Genomic DNA, 21,419 nt, shown 5'->3' on the forward strand with positions numbered 1-21,419 from the left:
GTCCTGGAACCACAGTTTGAGAATCACTGGTCTAATGCAGGGGTGTCCAAAGTTTTTGGCAGGAGGGCCACATCGTCTCTCTGACACTGTGTCGGGGGCCGGGGGAAAAAAAGAATTAATTTACATTTAAAATTTGAATAAATTTACATAAGTTTACATAAATGAATTTATTAAAGATGAACTTATATGAATGAATGAAGGTCTTGCAATAGCTCAAGGCCTATAAAAGGCCTTGCACAAAGCAAGGCTTGCCTTTCCTTTGCTGCCACTGCTGCATCACAGACGTGAAACAGCAAGCAATGGAGGGAGCCCTCATACCACAGCTCATGTGAAAGGTCGAACAGTTGGCCGTCATGCTGAGAGCAGTTGCATCGGGCCAGTGTGGGCTCCAACAAATCTCAGGAGGGCCAGATGCTAATTGGAGACTGGGGGCTCCCTGAGGGCCGCACTGAGAGGCCTCAAGGGCCGCAAGTGGCCCCCGGGCCGGGGTTTGGGCACCCCTGGTCTAATGCATTGCAATACATGTTCTAAACTGCATAGATTTTGGTTTAAACTATCCATGCTTTGCCAAAAATAGCAGCACTTTTTTGAAAGCCAAAATGGATTTAAAAAAGGTCAAAATATTCAGATAAACACAAAATTGTCCACATTTTGTAACAATGTAGCAGCATAATACCCCTTTCTGCCCACACAGGGCTGGTCCTCTGTTTGCCATTCACCTCTGTTCCTCCTCCCTGGATTAGAAAGGGAAGAGGGTAAGAACTATGGTCAAGAGGGCAGTGATAAAAGAAAGCTTCTCTCTTTGGGCCCAATACTATCCAACTTTCCAGTGCTGGTGAAGCCGTGCCAATGGGGCATGCACTGCATGCTGTGGTAAGGGGCAGCCACGGAGGCCTCCTCTAGGTATGTTTGTTCCCTTTCCTCAGGGCCGTATTGTGGCTGCATCAACACTGAAACATTGGCTGGGCCCCGTGTCACCTGATTTAACTAAGAGATAGCCCAGTATGATTCCGGCTACTCCAGATCTTTCCTTGGCTTAAGGATAGTGACTTTTGAATCAGCCAGTATTCTAGGATCTTTCCTTGAAACACACACATATACACACACACACAGTGGTTAGTTTTCCTGGAATTTTTTGCAACTTGGCCAGGAAAGCAATCTGGACCAGAAGGCTGGCTATTCCAACGATAACATTTTAAATTTTGACTTTAGTTACAGGTGCCTCCTTGCTTATATTTTTCTCTGAGTGATCTCAGGAGCTCCAACCTAGGCAACAAAACTCTGTATATTCTGTTGAGGGATCCTGTGGCCAGTTCTCATGGCATTTCACAAACGGGGGCTTAATCTCAAAAGTAGCAACTGTCTTATCTCCCCATTGGAGTACTGTACTGCTCTCTGCTCTTTTTCTTTTTTAAATGCTCTGCTGTTATCACCAGGACAGCATTTTTTCCAGCGTAGTCGGAGTTCTACGGGGCATTTGGTGGGCCGCTGTGAGATACAGGAAGCTGGACTAGATGGGCCTATGGCCTGATCCAGTGGGGCTGTTCTTATGTATGGGCACTCTGTTTGGAGACTGCAGTGAGAATATTGGTTGCAAAAAAAAAAAAAAAAAAAAATGAGGGTCTCAAGACATCCCCCCCCAACGCATTATTTTGAAACTGTTTGAAACAATCTGGTTTGTAGCTTTCATGATGAAACCGACATGCACTAAAAGAGCAAGTGGAACTGAATTGGCAGGCAGTCTCGGGGGGGGGAAAATGGAGCTTGTTTATTGTGTATTGCAAACAAATAAAGATGGAGAGCAGCCTTTTGTAAATGCCACTCTCCCATAATAATGGTTGCATAAATCTGTCCCTAGGATGGGCTATAACATTTTGCTCTGCTTCATAGATGTCTTAAATCTTGTACAGCTACTGAGTTTCTAAGAATCCTTTTGTGTGTGTGCATGAAGCTGCGTCAGACCTGAAGGTCTATTTAGTCCAGTATCCTGTTTTCGACAATGGTCAGCCAGATTCCTTCAGGAAGACCACAAGCAGGTCAAGAAGCCAAGATCCCACTCCTGCCATTGTTCCCCTGCAAGTGGTATTTGGAGGCAAAACGCCTTTGGAGATGGAGGTAGCATTTAACTTCCCTGATTAGTAGCCATTGAACATAAAAAAAGACACAACATGGTTTCATGGCAGCACACAAGGAGCATGGTAAAGATCTTGGTGGTTTTTGGAAGGTTTTGGAGATTGGAGAGCAAGGATGGTGTAGTGCTTCAGGAGTTGGACTTGGACCTGGAAGATCTAGGTTCGAATCCCTGGGTGTTAATGGGATGGGATTGGGGGGGGGGGGCGCTGATGAAAATAAGCTGGGGGGAAAATTAACCATTTTGTTCCCAGAATAAAAAAGTGAATTTTTAAAGCCCACTTAAGGGTATAGCTGGTGGCAAGGGAAATAACACAAAATAAGAAGCAGCATATATAAGCCGATTTCCAGTTGCCTGGAGCAGCAGCAGTTATGAAAACAAAGCGTATGATGGCAAAACATAATTGCTTTATTTAGTCACATAGAAGTACAAAATTCTTAAGTCCAGAAAAAAAGGTTGGTAGTTCAAGTCTGAGCCCAGTAATGTTCATTTGCTGTATGGAACACAGGTGTACCTAAGAATACCTCATGTGCTCAGGATAACAAATCTCTTATGTTGGGCTGAAGGCAAGTTACACAAACAAGGCACAAGTTAACCATGTGGCAAAGTGGTCTCCAAACAGGATCATCACTCACCCAGCTCACCTGTCAGCACATAGTGAGGCCAGGGAAAAAAACATAGGCAGGCCTCACTCTTTGATGATGGGTGAACTTTGCAAGTGACAAACTGGTGACTGTGAGTTGCCTCTTGTGCGTCTTTTACAAATTTGAGCAGCGGCCTTAAGGTGGGCTGCTCTGGTACCCAGTCTGCAGAACAGCAATGTTAGGTCAGTAGAAACTTGAAGTCAGCCAGGGCCATCTCCCAAATCCACATGCTTCCTTTTTCCTTTACAAGTCCTGCTTTTTCTTGCCACGGTTTATTGTCAGACAGACAATACGTTGCGCTGTTTGAGGAACAAATCTTACACAGGGAGTATTTGGTCTGGACCAACCGAAGCAGCCCTTTTGGAACCACATCTGAAATGGCATCTCTGCAATCTCTGTTGCAATCACTGGTGTGCAGCCATGCTTCAATGAAGCATCTTTTCCTGGTTGCCCAGCACAAAACCACACCTTCTTGGAAAACCATCTTTGGCCAACTATTGACAAGTCTGTTCCTTCAATAGGCCACATTTAAGCTGCTAACAAGAGGCCCCCGAGAATGTGTCAGGAAGTTCAGCTCTGATTGAATGCAAATGCTGACAGCTTTGTGCTGATGGACTGCTTGAAGGAATTAGATTTTCCAGCTGAGTCTGTGTCATCTTTCAGTTTCTTTTCTTGGCTTTCTTGGCCATCGGCATTAACGTCTTCCAGGCGCTTCCGTTTTTTTCCTTCAGCAGAATCATCAATTTCTCTTCCTTTGGCTTTCTCTGTCCAAGCCTTAAGTGAAGAAGAAAAAACAACCACAATAAACTCTACTGTAATGGAGGGGCAGACTCTCACTTTGTAAGAGCTAGCACAGAAGCCGCACCAAGATTGCCACTTCTGTTTTGGCCGTCTCTGTGCTCTCGGTAACAGTCAAGTGCAGAAGAAGCAAGACTGTCTCGCCCTGCCCGTAGCTGCCATCTATCCCACCAGGAGCAAAGCTGGGTCCAAGAATCTGATCCGTCGAGGAGAGCATTGCCCCATACAAAACAAGTTCTAAACCCAATCCAGAATCAACTGTCCTGTCTCAATCTAGTAGTGCACATCCAGGCCCTCACAGCTAGCAGATCCAAATTCAGAACGTCCACAGTCTCCCCAGACCCAGATGGAAATGAGAGGCACAGCTGGGTATTATTGGCATACTGATGACAGGTCTGGGGCTCCCCTGGAGGGACTGGGGGGGAGGAGCCAGCTCTGTTCCTAGTGGTCCCAGGTCCAGGGGCAGTCTCTTCCACTTTGAGCCTCTTGGCTAGCCCTTTCAGGACCAGGGACAGGACAGGGAAGGACGGGGCTCCGGGCTCCAGCAGGTCGCGTGTGAGGCACTGCAGCTGCTCTCTGGAGTGCAACTAGTCACTCTGGTTGCCCAGCTCCATTTGAAGCCAGCAGCCAGTGCAAGTAGCTCCACCTTTCTGGTCACATTGCCTGCCCAAGATCTTGGGCAAGCCTGCAACCAGGCTGGGCACTGTGATGTGTGGCAGTCCAACTGCTCTGGCAGTCCAGCTGCACCTTCCATCCCAGCCCAGCACTCCAAGCAGCCCCGGAACATCCAGCAGGTTGGTGGTTGTGGAGTTGTCTCTGTACCAGGCCGCCAGACCCAGTAACAGAGGTAAACCAGCAGATTCTTCTTCTATTTTTCCTTGTTCAGGGACAACAAGGCACAAAACCAAAGGACAAATTTGTAATCTTAACAACTGCTGAGCAAAGGAAATTTAGGGGAAATAGAAAAATTAGTATTTTAAAAAAAAAAGCCCCACTGAATGAAAGATACAACCCTGAACAACAGGACTGTTACCATTCTTTCTTCAGAAGACAGAATTCTGAATTGACTCATGCCTTCTTTGATTATCTCAGTTTCTTCAAAATCAGGGTTATCTGCCAAAATACGGCTTCTGTTCTCTTCTAGCCAGAGTTGAAATCCAGTCTTTGGCCTAAAAAAAATGCAGAGGGTTACAATACTGGGAAGAGAAGCATTTGTCCTTCTTCCAAGAGATTTACTATTTCCACATTTTGATTTGTTAGGACCCACCTTGTGGCACAACTCGCATCACAAGGGCCGTGGGACACAGACCTTTTACAGTCGCTGTTCTCAGATGGAGCTTGGGTTTCAGGTAACGCCTCAGCTTTTCCTTCTCTTTTCTCTTCTGTTTTCTTCTCTGTAGTTTTCTTTTCAGTGGTGGATGCTCGGGGATGGAAAAATGCAGCTGCTGCAGCCTGTACAGTTAAGAGACATATTTCCAATATTCACAGTAAATTCATACACTACATTTTAGACTCTTAAGTGTCTCCAGACAGGGATCTCTCATCTCACCAAGTTAAAAATGCATCTTTTTCAAAACAACTATGCCTTTCCAGGTATATTTTTTTAGCCGGTAGCAGCTTTAAATGTACTATTAATTCATAAGATGTGTGTGTGCGCACACATGTCTACTACATATGTAGCTTCATATTTATACTAGTTTCCAATTTCTTTACCCTGAAAGGCTGGAGACACTGAATATTACAATATCACTGGTAACAAGCTTTATAAAAGCCAAAGCTTTATAAATTTATAGATGCCAAGGAGTGTGGCTATAATGGTGATTGGGCAGCAGTGCTCCCCCAGTAGCAGATTGTTTAACCCTTGATGCACGTAGCCTAATCTGCCCTGACAGTTCCACAAACCACCAAAAATTGGGTCACAATAGTTAGAACAGTTAGAATGGTTGGCAACATTCAGTCTCGAAAGACTATGGTATAAGCCTACAGCACCCAGTATTCCCAGGCGGTCTCTCATCCAAGTACTAACCAGGCCTGACCCTGCTTAGCTGCCGAGATCAGACGAGATTGGGCATGTGCAGGGTAACAGAACAGACAAGAGAAAATATTTCTTTACACAGCGTGTGGTTGGTCTGTGGAACTCCTTGCCACAGGATGTGGTGACGGCATCTAGCCTGGACGCCTTTAAAAAGGGAATTGGACAAGTTCCTGGAGGAAAAATCCATTACGGGGTACAAGCCATGATGCGTATGTGCAACCTCCTGATTTTAGAAATGGGTTATGTCAGAATGCCAGATGCAAGGGAGGGCACCAGGATGAGGTCTCTTGTTATCTGGTGTGCTCCCTGGGACATTTGGTGGGCCGCTGTGAGATACAGGAATCTGGACTAGATGGGCCTATGGCCTGATCCAGTGGGGCTGTTCTTATGTTCTTAATACACTGGTGCATCCCGAGCCCACAGTTTGAGAACAACTGCTCCACAGCACCGTGGCATGCAGAACCGAGGGGCTGCAGCAGGAAGGGCAGTACTGCTCCAACATTTCCTGTACTCCAACTGACTCAATGAATGCTCCACGTTTTGGTTTGCTGAAGCAAAGCAGAGATCAGGGTAATCACCTGTATGGACTTGGGCTTGGGAACCAGTGGCTTTATAACTGAACCCTTCTCCTTCTTTGGAGCAGCCCGACCATTGGGCATGGGATTTTTCTTGGAGAGTTTAGTCATGTTGTCTAAGATATTCGCTGAATGAGCCACTGGATCCTTTTGGCTGCCAGATACCTAGGATAGCAAACACGTGACACAGTTTTAGTAGGAAGTCCTCTCTTCCCTTCAGGAATTATTAATCAGAGTTGATTTATCACAAAACTCTCACCTTGAAGGGATTGACTCGCCCTTGACTGCCAGGTACAATTACAGCTTTAGTTATTTAAAAAAAAGGGGGGGGGAGACATGAGATGAAAATGTTAGTAAAAACCTTGTCTGGGCGTTTTGAGAGAAAGGCCCAAATATCTCCATCTTCAACAGAAAGCTATAAGCAGGGCCACGTCACACCTCCACCCTTGTTCTTGCACCCCTATTTTAGTACACAAGGGAATATCCTGGCACTGGAGAACATATAACTTGCCTTCATACCTTGTCAGACCTTGGGACTATCAAGCTTAACACTGTGTACTCTGACTAGAAGAAACCCTCCAGGGTCTCAGGCAGAGACAGGCCCTTTCCAGCACTGGTACCCAAAATCCACTGGAGAGATGTCAGGGAGTGAACCTGCAGAGTGTATGCTCTGCCACTGAGCAATAAACCTTCACCAGAGACATGCCAAACAACTTGGATACTAACTGCTATTCAGACAATCTCAGCATTAAAAGTTTTTGGCCCTCATGGTTGCAGAACAAAATCCACTAGCCTGATCCTCTGGGTACCTGCCAAAAGGAGCAGCTGCCCCTGCACTTGAATAAGTGCCAGCTAATTAGCAGTCACTTTTGGCATCATGCCACCATGTTGCTTTGTTGGCATCTTGCATTGCTCTGTTGTGCCTGCTTGAGTCAGCCACAGGCTCCAGGATTTATGTTTTAAGGTTCATACTGCTCATTTCATCGTTTCAGCATCAGGTTATTGCCAGGAAATGCCCCTGGTCCTAACAGCATGGAAGATTGTGTTGAATGCCATCAGCCTGCTATCCTGCCCTGCTCTTCTTCACCCTTCTCAGATTTATGCCAGACCTTGCACAGTGCAGTTGAACTGAAGCACCAGTCACTGAAAGACTACAACACTGATGCATGAAATTCCATTGCCGTAATAGCCCTAAACTCAAAATGTGAATTGTCTTGTATTCAGACAAAATATTACAACTGGGTCATGTCCATCTCCTCTCTTCTTGGGGTGCCACCCAGGAAAGGGCACTGAAGTTGCAAGATGGGGTCCTGGGAGAGAACTCCCCAAAGATGAAGTCACCGAAGCTCCCTTTCCACTGCCCTAGCTAAGTCAGGGGAAGGGAGAGAGGAAAGTACTGCTCCATTTGAGGTTGGCAGGAGCCAAGCAAAGACCTTCTTTGTGCTAGCCAGGCATGCCTGTCTGGAAAGGGGAGCCCAGCCCTTTAGAGCTCATCGGCAGCCCTTTAAGCTTCCTGCCGATGAGGAACCCTGCCTGCCTGGGACCCTGCCTGGCTACCAGAGTAGGCACTTCCCAGCAGTAGAGCCTGACCCACCCCAAAACCACAGGAGAATCTGTGCTACACTGTTTATTCCAAATGAAGAACTTAACATTTCCATAGCACAGAATTCCAAAGGCAGGAGCAATAGGAACAGCCCATAATGTAAATGCATTTTCCCAAACTATTAAACCAGCTTGGACATTCCTCACTGAATAAAAGTTGGCTGTTTAACAAATGGAGTCAAAGCACACTTAACGTAGCTGGCACCAAGCATTTTGAAACATAGGCCTACAAACAATTTTTCCTTGCCCAGAATCGTTTTAATTTCAACTCACCAGATTTGGCAGTAGGTGCACTTCTGCGGAGTGTGGGGGATCCTTCAAAGGATAAAAAGAAGGGGGTGAATATTTGAAGGGCAGTGACATTTTAAGTATCACCCAGCACAAACTGTGAGTGTTGCACATGTGTGTCATGGACCCTATTTTGAAACAGATCACACATGAACCAGGCAGAAGGGCTAGATAAGAGTGCGAGGAATGTATCAAAAGCTGGAAAACATACAGGCAAAGACCCTGCTGGACTCTTGATTATTACGGAAGGAGAGAAGATGAGTAAAGAAAAGCAGGCAGAACACACTTTTCCCTTGGCTGGGCCTGTCTCTCACAGGGTGTCTTTTTCCAAGGGAAGAAGTCTTCTCATCCAGTGAACTGTCCCTCCACCAGGTCTGAGGAATAAATGAACCTTAATGCACCAAGAGTGTGTGCCTCTCTCTTACTTGGTCTTGACACTTCAGGTGTTTCTTCCACCTCCTCCTCCTCCTCTTCTTCCTTACAAGTCTCTGTACTCTGTTGGCGCTGAGGATTTCTAACCCGAGGCTGGTCCCATTCTGTGGGAGTGTTGCTGTAACTAAAGTGAAAAGATACATTTGGAAAATGGCTTCTACCCAGTTCTATTTATTTTAATATGAGCAGCAGCCACAACTCACATGGGAAAGGTCGGAGCATTAACAGGATAGGGAAAACATTAGATTAAGGACTTAAGTGTACTTACTGGGACACTGAATCCACAAAACATTTCTGAGGAAACAATCTATTCCTTACTGAATCTTAAGAACTTGGTTTTGAATCGTAAGATCTTAGCCTGACTAAGGCTCCTGTAACTAGCAAAACCAAGATCTTAAGATTCAATAAGGAGCAGACTGAAGGTATAGGTGCTTCTAAGAGAGAGTTGGAAATGAACAACCAAGTGATGAATGTGTTGATGAGGTAATTGGGACTGGAGTAGATCAGCAGTTAGTTGATTGAAGAAGCCTGCCTATATAAATTCTTTTTTTTGTCCTTACATTTAGATGGGAGTAAGGTCTGCTGGAGGTGGGTGCATTCACCCATGCTTAGGGCTCCTTTGAGCTTTTGGCTAGGATACTTGCTGTAGGTTTTTGGTTTAAGAGGCATCAGGTGTGATACTTTGTTCTGAGTTTTTTGAGTGTCGGTGTAATTACTTCATTCCCTTGACAGAGGCTCACGTACTTGGGGCAAAATGTCATGAAACTTTTTGGACTTCTTGAACAGGGTCTGAGAACCCAAAAATGAATTTCTTTTGATTTCTTACATATTTTCAGACAGAGGTTCAGCAATTAGAAAATAAAAGTTCTCTTCTACAGAGGAAAACAAGACAGGTCACATAAACATCCCAGAGATAGAGGCTTATATGAATTAACTCAGTGTTTGTCAAACTATGGCTTGAGACTTGATTTTTGGTGGATTGTATAACTCTGCCCGTCACCTCCCCAAAACTTGCAGGTCGCTGAGCTTTTGCCTTTTTTTTTTTTTTAACATGCCTGGTAGTCTTTGGCCCGCTCCAAGCATACTGTGTTTTTTCTGACAAACGCACACCTGTCAGCAAGAACATAACAAGGCAAGGTCTCAAAATGGGCTGAATATTCACACAGAGGCTCTGGTGTGGTGGCAGGCTTTTCGCATAAAAAGAGTGAAAGCTCAGCAACCTGGAAGTTTTGGCAGTGATGTGATGACATCACTTCTGGGTTGCCAAGCATCACACTGAAGGCGGGTCATAGGCCGGAAAGAGAATCATTGAATTAACTGAATGAAGCCCACCTGTGATATTACCCCCCACCCTTCGAATCCCACGTTACCAGGCATTCAGGTGCTTTCTGAAGTCTTCCTGCTGTTCTTCCTCCTCTTCCTTGCCACAGTCTTCAGCAGCTGCCAACTCTGCTGCTTTCTCTGCTGCCAGCTCACTAAGCCTCTGAGCAAGTACCAACCTCCGAGAGCGAGAGGCATACTTGACAGCTAAACTCGTGGCATTTTGAGTCATAAGCTCCGCAAGCTCCATACAACGAAATTCACGGTCCAGTGTACAGGACAACTATTTTTAGAATGGAAACAAGACCTTTAATGTTTAGCAGAGAAAGATCACTTTGAAAAAAACCCAAAGAATGAAGATGCTGCTTCCTCTCCTCAATTTTTGCCTCAGCCTGTGACACGTGTCTATGCAGGCAAGCAAGGCTACATGCAACTAGAGACTGTGTCCCAAGGAAAATCTTCTTTTTTTATTTTCCAAAAAAAATAAAAAATAAACTAACACACATAACACAAAAAACACAACAAACTTCACTACACAAAAAAGGGGGTGCAGGAAATCATATATCATTATCATATATCCCTAAAACTATAAATCATTACTTATCTTAATCAGTTTCCTCTTCTAAATTTACCTCTTAATATCATTTTTCGTTCATCTATTATATCATATCATAGTATATATGTAATACAATCATCTAAATGCCTTATCATATATATCTAAAACTTCATTTTCAACCAAGCATAAAATAATTTCCCTTACTCAATTTGTGTCGGTTTTCGTTGTTGATCAAATTTTCTAAAAACCTATCCATTTCCACCACATTCATTATTTTCTCTATTAATTCATCTTTCAATGGTATTTTAAAATCCTTCCAATATCTAACACATAAAATCCTCACTACAATTAAAATCATAATAACTAAATACACATCTTTTTCTTTATCTATAACATCTAAAATAGTTTTAAACGAAATAATTCAGGTTTTTAAAATGTGTTGCTCTAATAAGTTTTATATTATGCTTCCAGACCTGTTCCCATTGATCTATTATGATATTATGGCCTATATTTTGTGCCCATTTTATCATACATTGTTTTACTATTTCTTCTTGCATCTCAAAATCCAATAAAAACAAATACATTTTTAAGTATATTTTTCTTTTGTTTCTAACAATAGTGTATCAAAAGGCGTCTGTTCCATATAGAAATCTTCTTATTTGTCTCCCCCAAATCTTGAATCTAATAATAGGTGTGTCCACCAGCCCATCTCCACAACTTGCCTTGACAATTCTTTTTTCTCTTCTTCCTCACTCTCCATGGAACATGTCTCAGAATTCTAGCTTTATTATCACCCACTGTCCATTTCTTTTCCTGTGGAGCCTTCAGTAATTTATCTTTGTAAAAGGTTCTGATGGATTTCACATGAATTTCTCTTGGTAATTCAGGTTTTCTCAGATAAAAATTGCTCACTCTTCTCACTGAATCCAATTTTTTAGGTATCTTCTCCATCGGTGTATCAATCCATTCTGATATTAATCTGACAATCGCAACATATCTTTTCCTTACTCTTCTGGTATATTTTGTATCCTCACCACTCGAGCTGCACTATCCATTTGAGTTTCTATTAACGCTGTCTCTGCGTCATGCTGATTTTCTTCTATCTCTGATATTTTAGCTTGGTCTTTTCTTATCTTTTTCCCCCCAATCTCTTGTTTGTCTTCTTCCAATGTAATTTTCACATCTATCAGGTGTCCACTAAGTTCATCTAATCGTTTAGTTAAAGCATCCACGCTGTGTTGGGTCTGTGGAGATTGATTTTGTTGGCATCCTTCAGTCTCAGAAGACTATGGTGTCACGCTCTGAGTGGTGATTCTGGAACAGAGTGTCCTCTCCAGTGCGTGAAGCCTGGGTAAAGTAGGTATGGAGGATAGGCTGTTACCCATGCAGCAAATCCCCCCTCTCCACGTTGCTGAAATGGTCCAATGGAAAGGCAGAGGCCAATACGGTTGGTTCCAGCGGTGTTGCAGGAGTTGCCAGAACGTGACTGTGTTCAGCCACAAACTGCCTCAGGGACTCCGGCTCCAGATTTTGCCTCGAGGTTGACTCCTGAAGCCTTTTCCATAACTGGATGTAGCCACAAGGCAGTGGAGGTTTGGGATCAGAGTTTTCCTTCTCTCAGATGAGCTGCCTTTATGGAGATTGATTTATTTGTTGCTATACCATTGCCAACAGTTTTTCCATGTTGTCCTGCATAGTCTGTTTCCAGTCTCTCTCTTCCGCTTCCTCTTGTACTAATTTTTCAAATCCCATCTCCGACGCTGGCAAACTTCGGACTTTCTTACCTGCCATCTTCGTTCTCCCTTCCTTTGAAACTCAAATATCTTTTGTTTGCAATGTTCATTAAGACCACTAGATGTCCTCAGCGTATTATCTTCCTTGCTCCACTTATAAACACAATTCCAATTCTTGCAATGTCTTTTTAAATCCACTAGATGTCTCTAGATGTCACTGATGCAGTGTTCTTGTTTTTGTTCTCTTATTTTATTTATATTTGTAGCCTTGGCAACCACATTCCTCTGTTCGAAAGAATCTCAAAACATCCAATCGATCTTTCTGGCAATCCCAAACAATAGTATCAAACCAAGGCAATAAACACTCCAATGAACAAACTTTATCCAAAGACAATTAAATTGTAATCCACCGAAATTCAAAGTTATAAAGTTGTAATTATACTTTCATATATCCATAACAAGCTTGGCAAATCTTCTACGATTTCTCCTCACACTGATAACCAGCTGAGGGGGGAAGCCTCCCCTCTCTTCTTTTCTTCTCACAGCAAAAAAGAACCAGATCAGGCAATCAATTACTCAGTCCACGTCAGGCATACACAAATAGAACAACACTTAAGTCTTTCAGCATCTTTCCCTGCTGGGGCCTTCAGCTTGATTCAGCATGAATTCTTCACCATTGCTGCCAGACAGCGAAATCTCCTGGGAAAGCCCCCCTGGCAGGCCTTATCTCCTCAGGAATCATGCCATCACATGGAGGAATTTGTCACTACTGACAGATATCCCCAGGTCTCCTTGGAACCGCAGTTTTTGGGGAAAAATAGAGTGCCTTTCAAGGCACTTCTATTTGGCTGCTGGCTGGCCCCTCCCCCCCAAGGAAACTCTTAAGGTAGTGGTTCCCAACCTTTGCCGGGATGCTATCCCCTTAAGGAGAGTAGTTACCTGGACCCACAGTACCGTTAGTACAGCACTAACCTAACCTGTACTGGATACAGTATAAGCCGGTTGGCCTGCCTGTTCCAGCACAAGTCAGGTTGGGTTGTTAGTTTACTTCCCTGGGTTCCTTGGTTGATAGGACAGGACTAAAAAATAATCTTAAAAAGATACACACAAGACCCCCAAATGGGTAAACAAATGCAGTTGCCGCCTCACTAATCCTGTGATTTGCAAAGTGTTTAAGAAGTTGTTCAGGAGCCATTTGTTCAGTATGCTGAATCCTGCCAGGTGAATTAGTCTGACAGATTAGCTTTATGGCTGAGAACTGAACCTTTTGCCTTCTTGGTGGAACACACACTGAGCCACAAGTCTGGTATCTACAAATTGGACTATTTTATAATGCAACCTACACATGGCTGTTCAGTGAGATTTGCTCTCTAGCAGTTTCTGGAATTTGTGGCCTGAAATTATATTCTGCTTACTTTTAGTTTTAAGTAAAAAAAGACTGAAGAAGTCTAAGTGGTCATTACTGCGTAGTTTAATTTGTACTTATCTGCTTTATCATCCTTATGCACCGCACGTGTCTGTGCAGGCAAGCAAGACTACACGCAACTAGAGACTGGGCCAGACTACATTTGCTCTCAGTGTGGAAGGGACTTCACTCCCAAATCAGCCTTATCTGGTGTGCTCCCTGGGGCATTTGGTGGGCCACTGTGAGATACAGGAAGCTGGACTAGATGGGCCTTTGGCCTGATCCAGTGAGGCTGTTCTTATGTTTTTAACTACAATTCCCAGGAAGCCTTGCAGGTCTCTTGTTATCTGGTGTGCTCCCTGGGGCATTTGGTGGGCCACTGTGAGATACAGGAAGCTGGACTAGATGGGCCTATGGCCTGATCCAGTGGGGCTGTTCTTATGTTCTTATTTTGTGTCATATTGTGCTCATAAGAATATAAGAAGAGCCCCGCTGGATCAGGCCAAAGGCCCATCCAGTCCAGCTTCCTGTTTCTCCCAGTGGCCCACCAAATGCTTCAGGAAACACACCAGACAACAGATACAACTGCGTGCTGGTGCCCTCCCCTGCATCTGGCAATCAGAGGCAGCCTACCTCTACCTTGCACATACCTACCATGACTTGTAACCCAGGATGAACTTTTGCTCCAGAAATGTGTCCAGTCACTACTTCACTACATCACTACTTCCTGTGGCAAGGAGTTCCACAGACTTATATGCTCCATAAGCACGTGTGCTCCATAAGCACATGTGCACTTTTAATTTTTTATAAAATATGGTTTATTGAAACACTCAAGTTAATTCATTCCAGTAACAATTTGCAGTCTGTGACCTATTCTGCTGGCTCAGCTACTTCTGCTGGGGGATAAAAAAAGAACCAGTTTTTTTCACTTTTGAATTTAAAACATTCTCCACTTACCGCAAACATTTTCATCAGAAGATTCTGCTGTTCTTGGACTGCCTGGCCTTTCACACTTTCATCATATTCATAGCCATTTTGCGATAAATAGTCCAGGTAGTTGTGAAACAGGACAGAATGCCAGTACTGCTCCTGAAGTACACAGGGAAAGGAAAAGAAACATTGCTTAACGTGTCACCATTTACATGTCAAGATTTCATAGAAGCACAAAAAGTGTGGGCAGAGTGTGGTAGAAGAAAAGAAAGAAAAACCTGCCAGATCTCATGGTTTAGACCAGGGGTCAGCAATCTGCGGCGTTTTCAGCTGTCTGCTGCGGCTCCTCCCAGTGAAAGTGGCAAAGGGGGTAACAGGAGGCACCTGTGCTGGGAGGGCAGGCTGCTTCCCTCCGCCCCCTGAGCTCACTGCCCTCCTCTCCCTTCACACCCACCTGCTCCACATTGGTTTCCCTTTTCAATTTTGCCCGCTCTGCAGGCTTAAGCTCCCTGTTTTTCCCTTCCCCAACTCTCCAGCAGGACGCCCTCCTCCTCAGCCATTGCGAGCCCTTGCAGCCGGACTTTCCCTGAGCAGGTCCCAACTCAGTGCAAGGAGAGGCTTTTCCTCCACAGCTGAGGAGACATCCTGTGTGTATACTCAGTAGTAAGCCCCATTACAGCGGATGAAGCTTACTCCCAGGAAAGGGTGCCTGGGATGGCAGCCTTGGAGCCTGCTCCAATCGCAAGGACAGGTGAGTGGGAGCCTGCACAGGTCTGTTCAAGAGCAAGCCCCAATGTAGTCCCTGGGCTACTCCCAAGAAGGTGTGGGGGGCTGTAGCCTCAGCCTCCTCTTGTGCAGGTCTACTCACAAGTAAGCCCCGCTGTAGTCAGTGGGGCTTCCTCCCAGGAAGGTGTGGAGGGCTGCAGCCTCAGCCCCCTCCTATGCAGGTCTACTCACAAGTAGTCAGTGAGGCTTCCTCCCAGGAAAGTGTGGAGAGGACTGCAATCTGAGAGCTCCAACCAACTTGTCTGCTCAGAAGTCCCATTGTAGTCAATGGGGCTTACTCCCAGGATAGTGTGGAGAGGGTTGCAGCCTGAGTGAGGGAGGAGAGGCAGGCAGGCAGGGCAGAAGCTGGCCTGTGGCTGCCCCCCCTCCAGCTCTGGCTTCTTCTCTTTCCCCACCTCTGGTGTCCTTTTTTCTTTCCAGCAGGGTGCCTCTGAAAGGTGGGGGGAGTTCTTTAGTATCCATGTAAGATAAGCAGATGTCATAACCGCCATATGTATTGGAATCCTCGAAGATCTGGTGAGGAGGTAGATGTGGTGTCTGCAGTGGCCCCTTTAAGGGTAAGGCCTGGGCATCCAGCAGAGTGTGCTGCACAGCTGCAGCCACTGGAAGGCAATAGGGCCCTCAGGGATATAAGGAGCACCTGAGGCAGGAAGGGGGGGTGTGGGTTGGAGAAGGAGTGCAGGTTGGAGGGGAGACCGACTTGCCTTATTGACTCTGACTGATTTGACTGACTGACTTTGGAATCTGACCTTGGACTGTGACTTGGTTTATTGACTTTGGACTCTGCCCTGGATACTCTGACTGACTTTGTGACTAATGGACTACTGGAGACACTAGAGTTTGGTGTGCGGCTGCTGTGCCCAAGACCTGCTGAGGACCAAAGGTTTGCTGTAGTGGTGGGAGGCTGCTGGCAGGAGAGAGGACCTCTGCAGGTTGAACAGGCGAGCTACCCTGGAGGTGGGGTCCAGCAGGACTGCAGGGCAGAACCAGGGTCATTTGTTGGGGGGAAAGAAGGGGAGCTAATTTGCTTGAAGTGGGCCTAATTCTCCAGGCAGAGAATGGCCTTGGAATCAGGCAAAACACCATAGAGGACCAGGCGTCTGAAAACACAGGACAAGAATGTATGACAAAACTAACTAAAAGCTACAAGAGGGGGCTACATTATAAAGATGGGACCTATAAAAGCATAAAGGTAAAAAAAACAAACCTATATATGCAGTATTATCTTCATTTTAGATGTCAAAAGGGTTTTGTGGCTTCGGAGGTTTTTTCCCCTCCGAAAAACAGGTCCAAATGGCTCTTTGAGTGTTTAAGGTTGCCGACCCCAGGTTTAGACTCTAAATAAGGTTGGCAAAAATACCAAAGGACTGAAAATAAAGAAATTTATAGAAAAACTACCAAATTAATTAATGCTTTAAAGGGAGATGAATTCCCAGTTCATTTATGAAGAATATGAGCATCAGAACACTGCCTGGATCTTTCTAGCAGCATAGGTAGTTAGGCATCCACACACTGGAGCCCTGCCTCGGGACTTCTGATGGGTCCACCCACATGCAATGGACATGCACTTCCAAGCACAGATTCACAGGTACAAGAGGCAGAAACTTGCTCTTAAAAAAAGAAAAAAGCCCAAACCCTCCAAAAAACGAATTCCCCAGCCCCAGTCAAAGGGCTGGGGCCTCACTGCCAGTGAAGTTCTGCCAGCAGCAACTGCTGCAAAAGCTCCATTAAGCGCTTTCCAGCAGCATGCTGAGTAGTGTGCTACCAAGAAGCCAGCAGGAAGGCTGGAGCTTTCCCATACTCATCATTGGCTCTCCCATCACCCACCAGAGCAGATAAGCCAGTGGGAGAGGTGAGAGAGGGCGGGAGCAAGGAGGAAGGGGGGCAAGAAGGCTGCAAGACAGGAATGGATCCAGCAGCAATGGCATGTGCTGGATCCTATCCCTTTTGGCAGCAACCTCCCTGCACCTCCTCAGACCTGAGCTAGTGAAAATGCAATCCTGTTTCCCTGCTGAAGCCTCCCATGGAATACAGTGCGCCCATTTTTGGCACATATGCCTGCCTGAGAGAGTGGAGAGGAGAGGTTTGGGTTGTTAGTGTCTTTTGAAAACAAGATTTGATTTGCAAGAATTCCTGAAATCTGCATAAAAAGTTTGGATTGATTTGGATTGATACTGTTCTTTTATGTATTAAACACAAGCATGTATATCTAAGGGAAGGTAGAGAAAGACACATGCTAAGAGCATGGTTTTTATGCATATTCTGCCTGATTTCAAAAGGAACCCATTATTTTGAATAAACCTTCATACATTGATTAGTGGGTTGTTCCTACATTGCCTTTCTGCATTGGTCTTAGAACTGAATGACAGAGATCATTTCCATCCTAAGTATTTTCAAAGCTTCAGATAAAAAATTCAAGATGTTTGTGTGTTCCTCCATAAGGACAAAGTTAAAAAAACAAATAAACTGCAGGCCTTACCCAGATAGACTTAAAGACCAAATGATAAGTACTGATGAGGCAAATACTGCAATTATGGTTTTCATAACATGGGCATGTGTCACCAGGGCACTGAAGCTGAGCCTACGTACCTCCATCTGACCCTTATCTGTTGCAGTCTGACAATAAGGAAGCTTAAATGGCAGCACTCCTACTGCAGGACGGGGAAGCGTAGGTGGAAAACGGGCACCTTTACAAGGAATGCATCTGAGTGAGAAAAAGAAAGCAGTACATCAAACCAAAACATCTACTGCAGAAACCCAGCCCATAAGTCGATCCCACAGATAAGTGAAGGGCAGGTTTTGAGCCAGTAATCATGGAATTTTCTAAGACCCTCAGATAAGTCAGGGGTTAAACTTAGGGAGGTATCTGACTATAGTTTTGTCTGATTTTACTCGAGGCCAGATCCTGAAAAATAACCCACCACTTGTTGTCTAAGAACTGTAGTTTCTAATTTATTAAAAAATAGTAAAAGATCATAAGATACATTTTTATTCTTTTTAAATTCTGGTCTTCATCACCTTTTTGTAAGCACTATCAGAGTAAGTGCACTGTAAACAACATACCAGTAAAACAGTGGTTCCCAACCTGGTATTCATGTACTCCTAGGGACACTCAACAGGACCTTTAGGGGTACTTGAAAAAGAATGGAATAATGGTAGGAAAAAGGCAGGTCATGCTCCAGAATGCAAGACAGGAATGCCTTGCAAGGAACAGCAAGGCAGGAAGGGAGGTAGCTGCATTGGCTGCCCATTCGTTTCCGGGCCCAATTCAAGGTGCTGGTATTGACCTTTAAAGCCCTATACTGCTCTGGACCAGGGTATCTTAGAGATCGCCTGCTCCCGTACAATCCGGCTCGTCCTCTTAGGTCATCAGAGAAGGCCCTTTTACAAGTGCCGCCGCCTAGGGAGGTACATGGGGCGGCTGCAAGAAATAGGGCCTTCTCTGAGTTCTCGGCCTTTTAACATCTTTTTAACATCTTTTAATATTTTTTACAGGCTTGATTCTTTTATGACTTGCTGCTGCTCTATGCTCTTTTTACCTATTTTTTACTCTGACTGCTGTTTTTTATGATGTGTTAATATGTTTTTGTTTTTAAATTATGTTTTTATATGTTGTAAGCCGCCTTGAGTCCCTTTGGGGAGAAAGGCGGGATAAAAATAAAGTTGTTGTTGTTATTATTATTATTATTATTAGTTGGCTGTGAAAGCCCCACCAATAGCTAGTTTTTGGTCATCAATTCATGTATGAACCAATGATTGAAAACCAGCACAGTAAAAAAGCTGAAATATAATATGGAAAGTGATCAATCACCCAGAATATCTCAGCACACTTCTGGTGCAAAACAGTGCAAAGACAGAGTCTTCTGTTCCTCAAACAGATAAAAAGAGAAAACACTGTGATGAATACATGAAGTCTCAGTTTTCATATGGGGGAGATGAGGGCTTGTATTATTAATTACAAACATTTTGCTAATACGAAGGGTATAATTTATGGAAATGGGCTGCCAAGGGATATGCAAGTGAAAAAGGTTGGGAACCACTGCAGGAGAACCAGGAATCAAATCCACCTTTAAGGTGTCTGGTGTGTTAAGCCAGAACCTCTACATACAACATACAACCCATAACACATAACTGGAGTGTGCAATTCAATTCACAGCAGAGAGATGCAGCTGCATATATTTGCAACCCTTTTTACTCAGAAGCAGACCCACTGCTTTCCATGGGTGTCATTCTTACATAATGGTGCACTGGGAAGGAGGATCCCATCCTGGTGTTTCAAAAAACAGACCTGCTTTGCAAGCATTTGCAAAGCAGAACCAGGCTGCAGCATAAGGAAGGAGAATAAAAGGTTAACAAATTGCTTCTTAAGGAGCTGTGCCTGCTTGCTGCTTGAGAAACCTGTCGCCTGGCTGCCCTTGAGAAAGGAAACTTTGCAGAGTTGAAAGGCTCTGCCCGACCCGGAGATAAGGCGAAGTGAGAATTGGAGCTGGATTACTTGGCAAAAATTTCAGGTACTATAAGCACCTATCTATGGTACTTCCGTATACTATCTACGGTATTTCCTCCTCCTCTGCCCACAAGGGACACCACTTAAGGACAAGTTCATATGTTCAGTAGAATCAAGAAAAATTTTCCTGAATTTTGTACAAATTCAGGCTTTAAGTTGTGGGAAGCAGGGGGAGAAATACACATTTCAGGGGGCACCAAATTCTTGATGTTCAAAAACACAGCATATCAGGAGGTGGGCTAGGGTGAACGCTTCTTCGCAACATGCTCATTCTGAATGTGCAGAGAGGTTTTTTCAGCATTGGAGCACAATTCCCCACCAGGTACAAACCAGGGAAGTAAGTTGTTATCACTTCATTCTACTGAACAAAAATGATCTGTACAGCACAAACGTATATAAATTTACACAAAAGCAAGTCCCATTGCGTTCAATGATACTTGGGTAAATATGCATAGAATTGCAGCCCTAGTCACTATAATTTACACACAAAATGGAAGGACAAGTTACCAAACTGTTGAAAGTCACAACTATTCAACGCTGTTATTTATTTTACTCAGAAGTAAGCCCACTGTGCTCAGTAAGACTCGGGCTTAATCCTACTTCAGGGCCCAATCCCATCCAACTTTCCAGCATCGGTGCAACCGCAATGCCCCATGGTAAGGGAACAAATGTTCCCATACCTTGAGGAGGCCTCCAAGATTGTGTCCCCACCACAGGATGCAGGGCATACCCCCAATGGCACAGCTGCACCAGCGATGGAAAATTGGATAGGATTGGGCTCTTACTCACTGGAAAAAGACACTTCTACCATAAATATTCAACCATGAGAGAATAAATATTGCAGAGTTGAACAAAATACTGAAAGACACTGGCACCATATGATTCCTTACCCCATTAACTAATCTCTCTCATGAAGTCAAACCCTATTCTTTAATGGCATATTCTTACCCTTATTTAGCAGTAGTGCTTAACTATTTTTTTTAGCAAAATGTTCTGCCCTTAGTTATCTTGGAAGTGGGGAGAGGGAAACCACAATGATTTTCATTCATACTTGTCCTTCCAGCTTGACATGTTCTGAGGCTTTTAATGGGTTTCCCAGAAATGGATTATTTGGAAGAAGTGGAGGAAGATGCCATTTTTGTACAGTTGGTAAAATCCACAGATAAAAGCAATCTGCCTCCGTGCAGAAGTGCCCTGAACTCAAGCTTAGTTTTACCAGTGCTAGTATGAAACTGAGTAAAGCACTGGAAGAAAAGATATGCCACACCACTGTGCACTGATGGGTCTACAGCAAGGGTCTCCAAACCCTGGCCCAAGGGCCAGATGCGGCCCTCAGAGAGCCTCTATTCAGCCCGCGGTCAGCCACCAGCCCCCTGAGAGCCTCTGGCCCACTTGACCAAACACAACCAAAGTTGCGTTTGTGGGGTGGGGAAATGGGGGTCCATTTAAGTGTGTGTTTTATTTCTTAGGCTGTGTTCGTTCTTGGAGAAATCCTGGATATTTGAGCCCATCTATTCATTCATCTAAGTTCCATCTCTAAGATATTTATTTAAATTTTATACTTAATTTTTTTTCCCGGCTCACGATATTGTGCCAGATATTTGATGCGGCCCTTCAGCTGAAAAGTTTAGAGAACCCTGGTCTACAGGAAAAACAAACAAACTGTGTGATGGTGGT

The 21,419-nt window shown here is 44.5% G+C and overlaps 1 protein-coding gene across 1 annotated transcript in view; it reads right to left on the minus strand.

Moving 5' to 3' along the window:
* Positions 1-2,552: 2,552 nt before the first annotated feature.
* WDHD1 (WD repeat and HMG-box DNA binding protein 1) overlaps positions 2,553-21,419 on the minus strand; it is a 44,570-nt gene continuing 25,703 nt past the window's right edge. Inside the window, exons 17-26 of the mRNA XM_066625394.1 lie at positions 17,825-17,939; positions 14,477-14,608; positions 9,876-10,108; positions 8,499-8,629; positions 8,059-8,100; positions 6,443-6,486; positions 6,187-6,348; positions 4,883-5,025; positions 4,607-4,742; positions 2,553-3,549 (exon numbers count right to left, since the gene is read on the minus strand). Of these exons, the coding sequence (XP_066481491.1) occupies positions 3,346-3,549; positions 4,607-4,742; positions 4,883-5,025; positions 6,187-6,348; positions 6,443-6,486; positions 8,059-8,100; positions 8,499-8,629; positions 9,876-10,108; positions 14,477-14,608; positions 17,825-17,939 (1,342 nt within the window). The 3' untranslated portion in view covers positions 2,553-3,345. The remainder of the gene's footprint in view (positions 3,550-4,606; positions 4,743-4,882; positions 5,026-6,186; positions 6,349-6,442; positions 6,487-8,058; positions 8,101-8,498; positions 8,630-9,875; positions 10,109-14,476; positions 14,609-17,824; positions 17,940-21,419) is intronic.

This window comes from Tiliqua scincoides, chromosome 1 (assembly GCF_035046505.1).
Source record: "Tiliqua scincoides isolate rTilSci1 chromosome 1, rTilSci1.hap2, whole genome shotgun sequence".
NCBI classification, from domain to species: Eukaryota; Metazoa; Chordata; class Lepidosauria; order Squamata; family Scincidae; genus Tiliqua; species Tiliqua scincoides.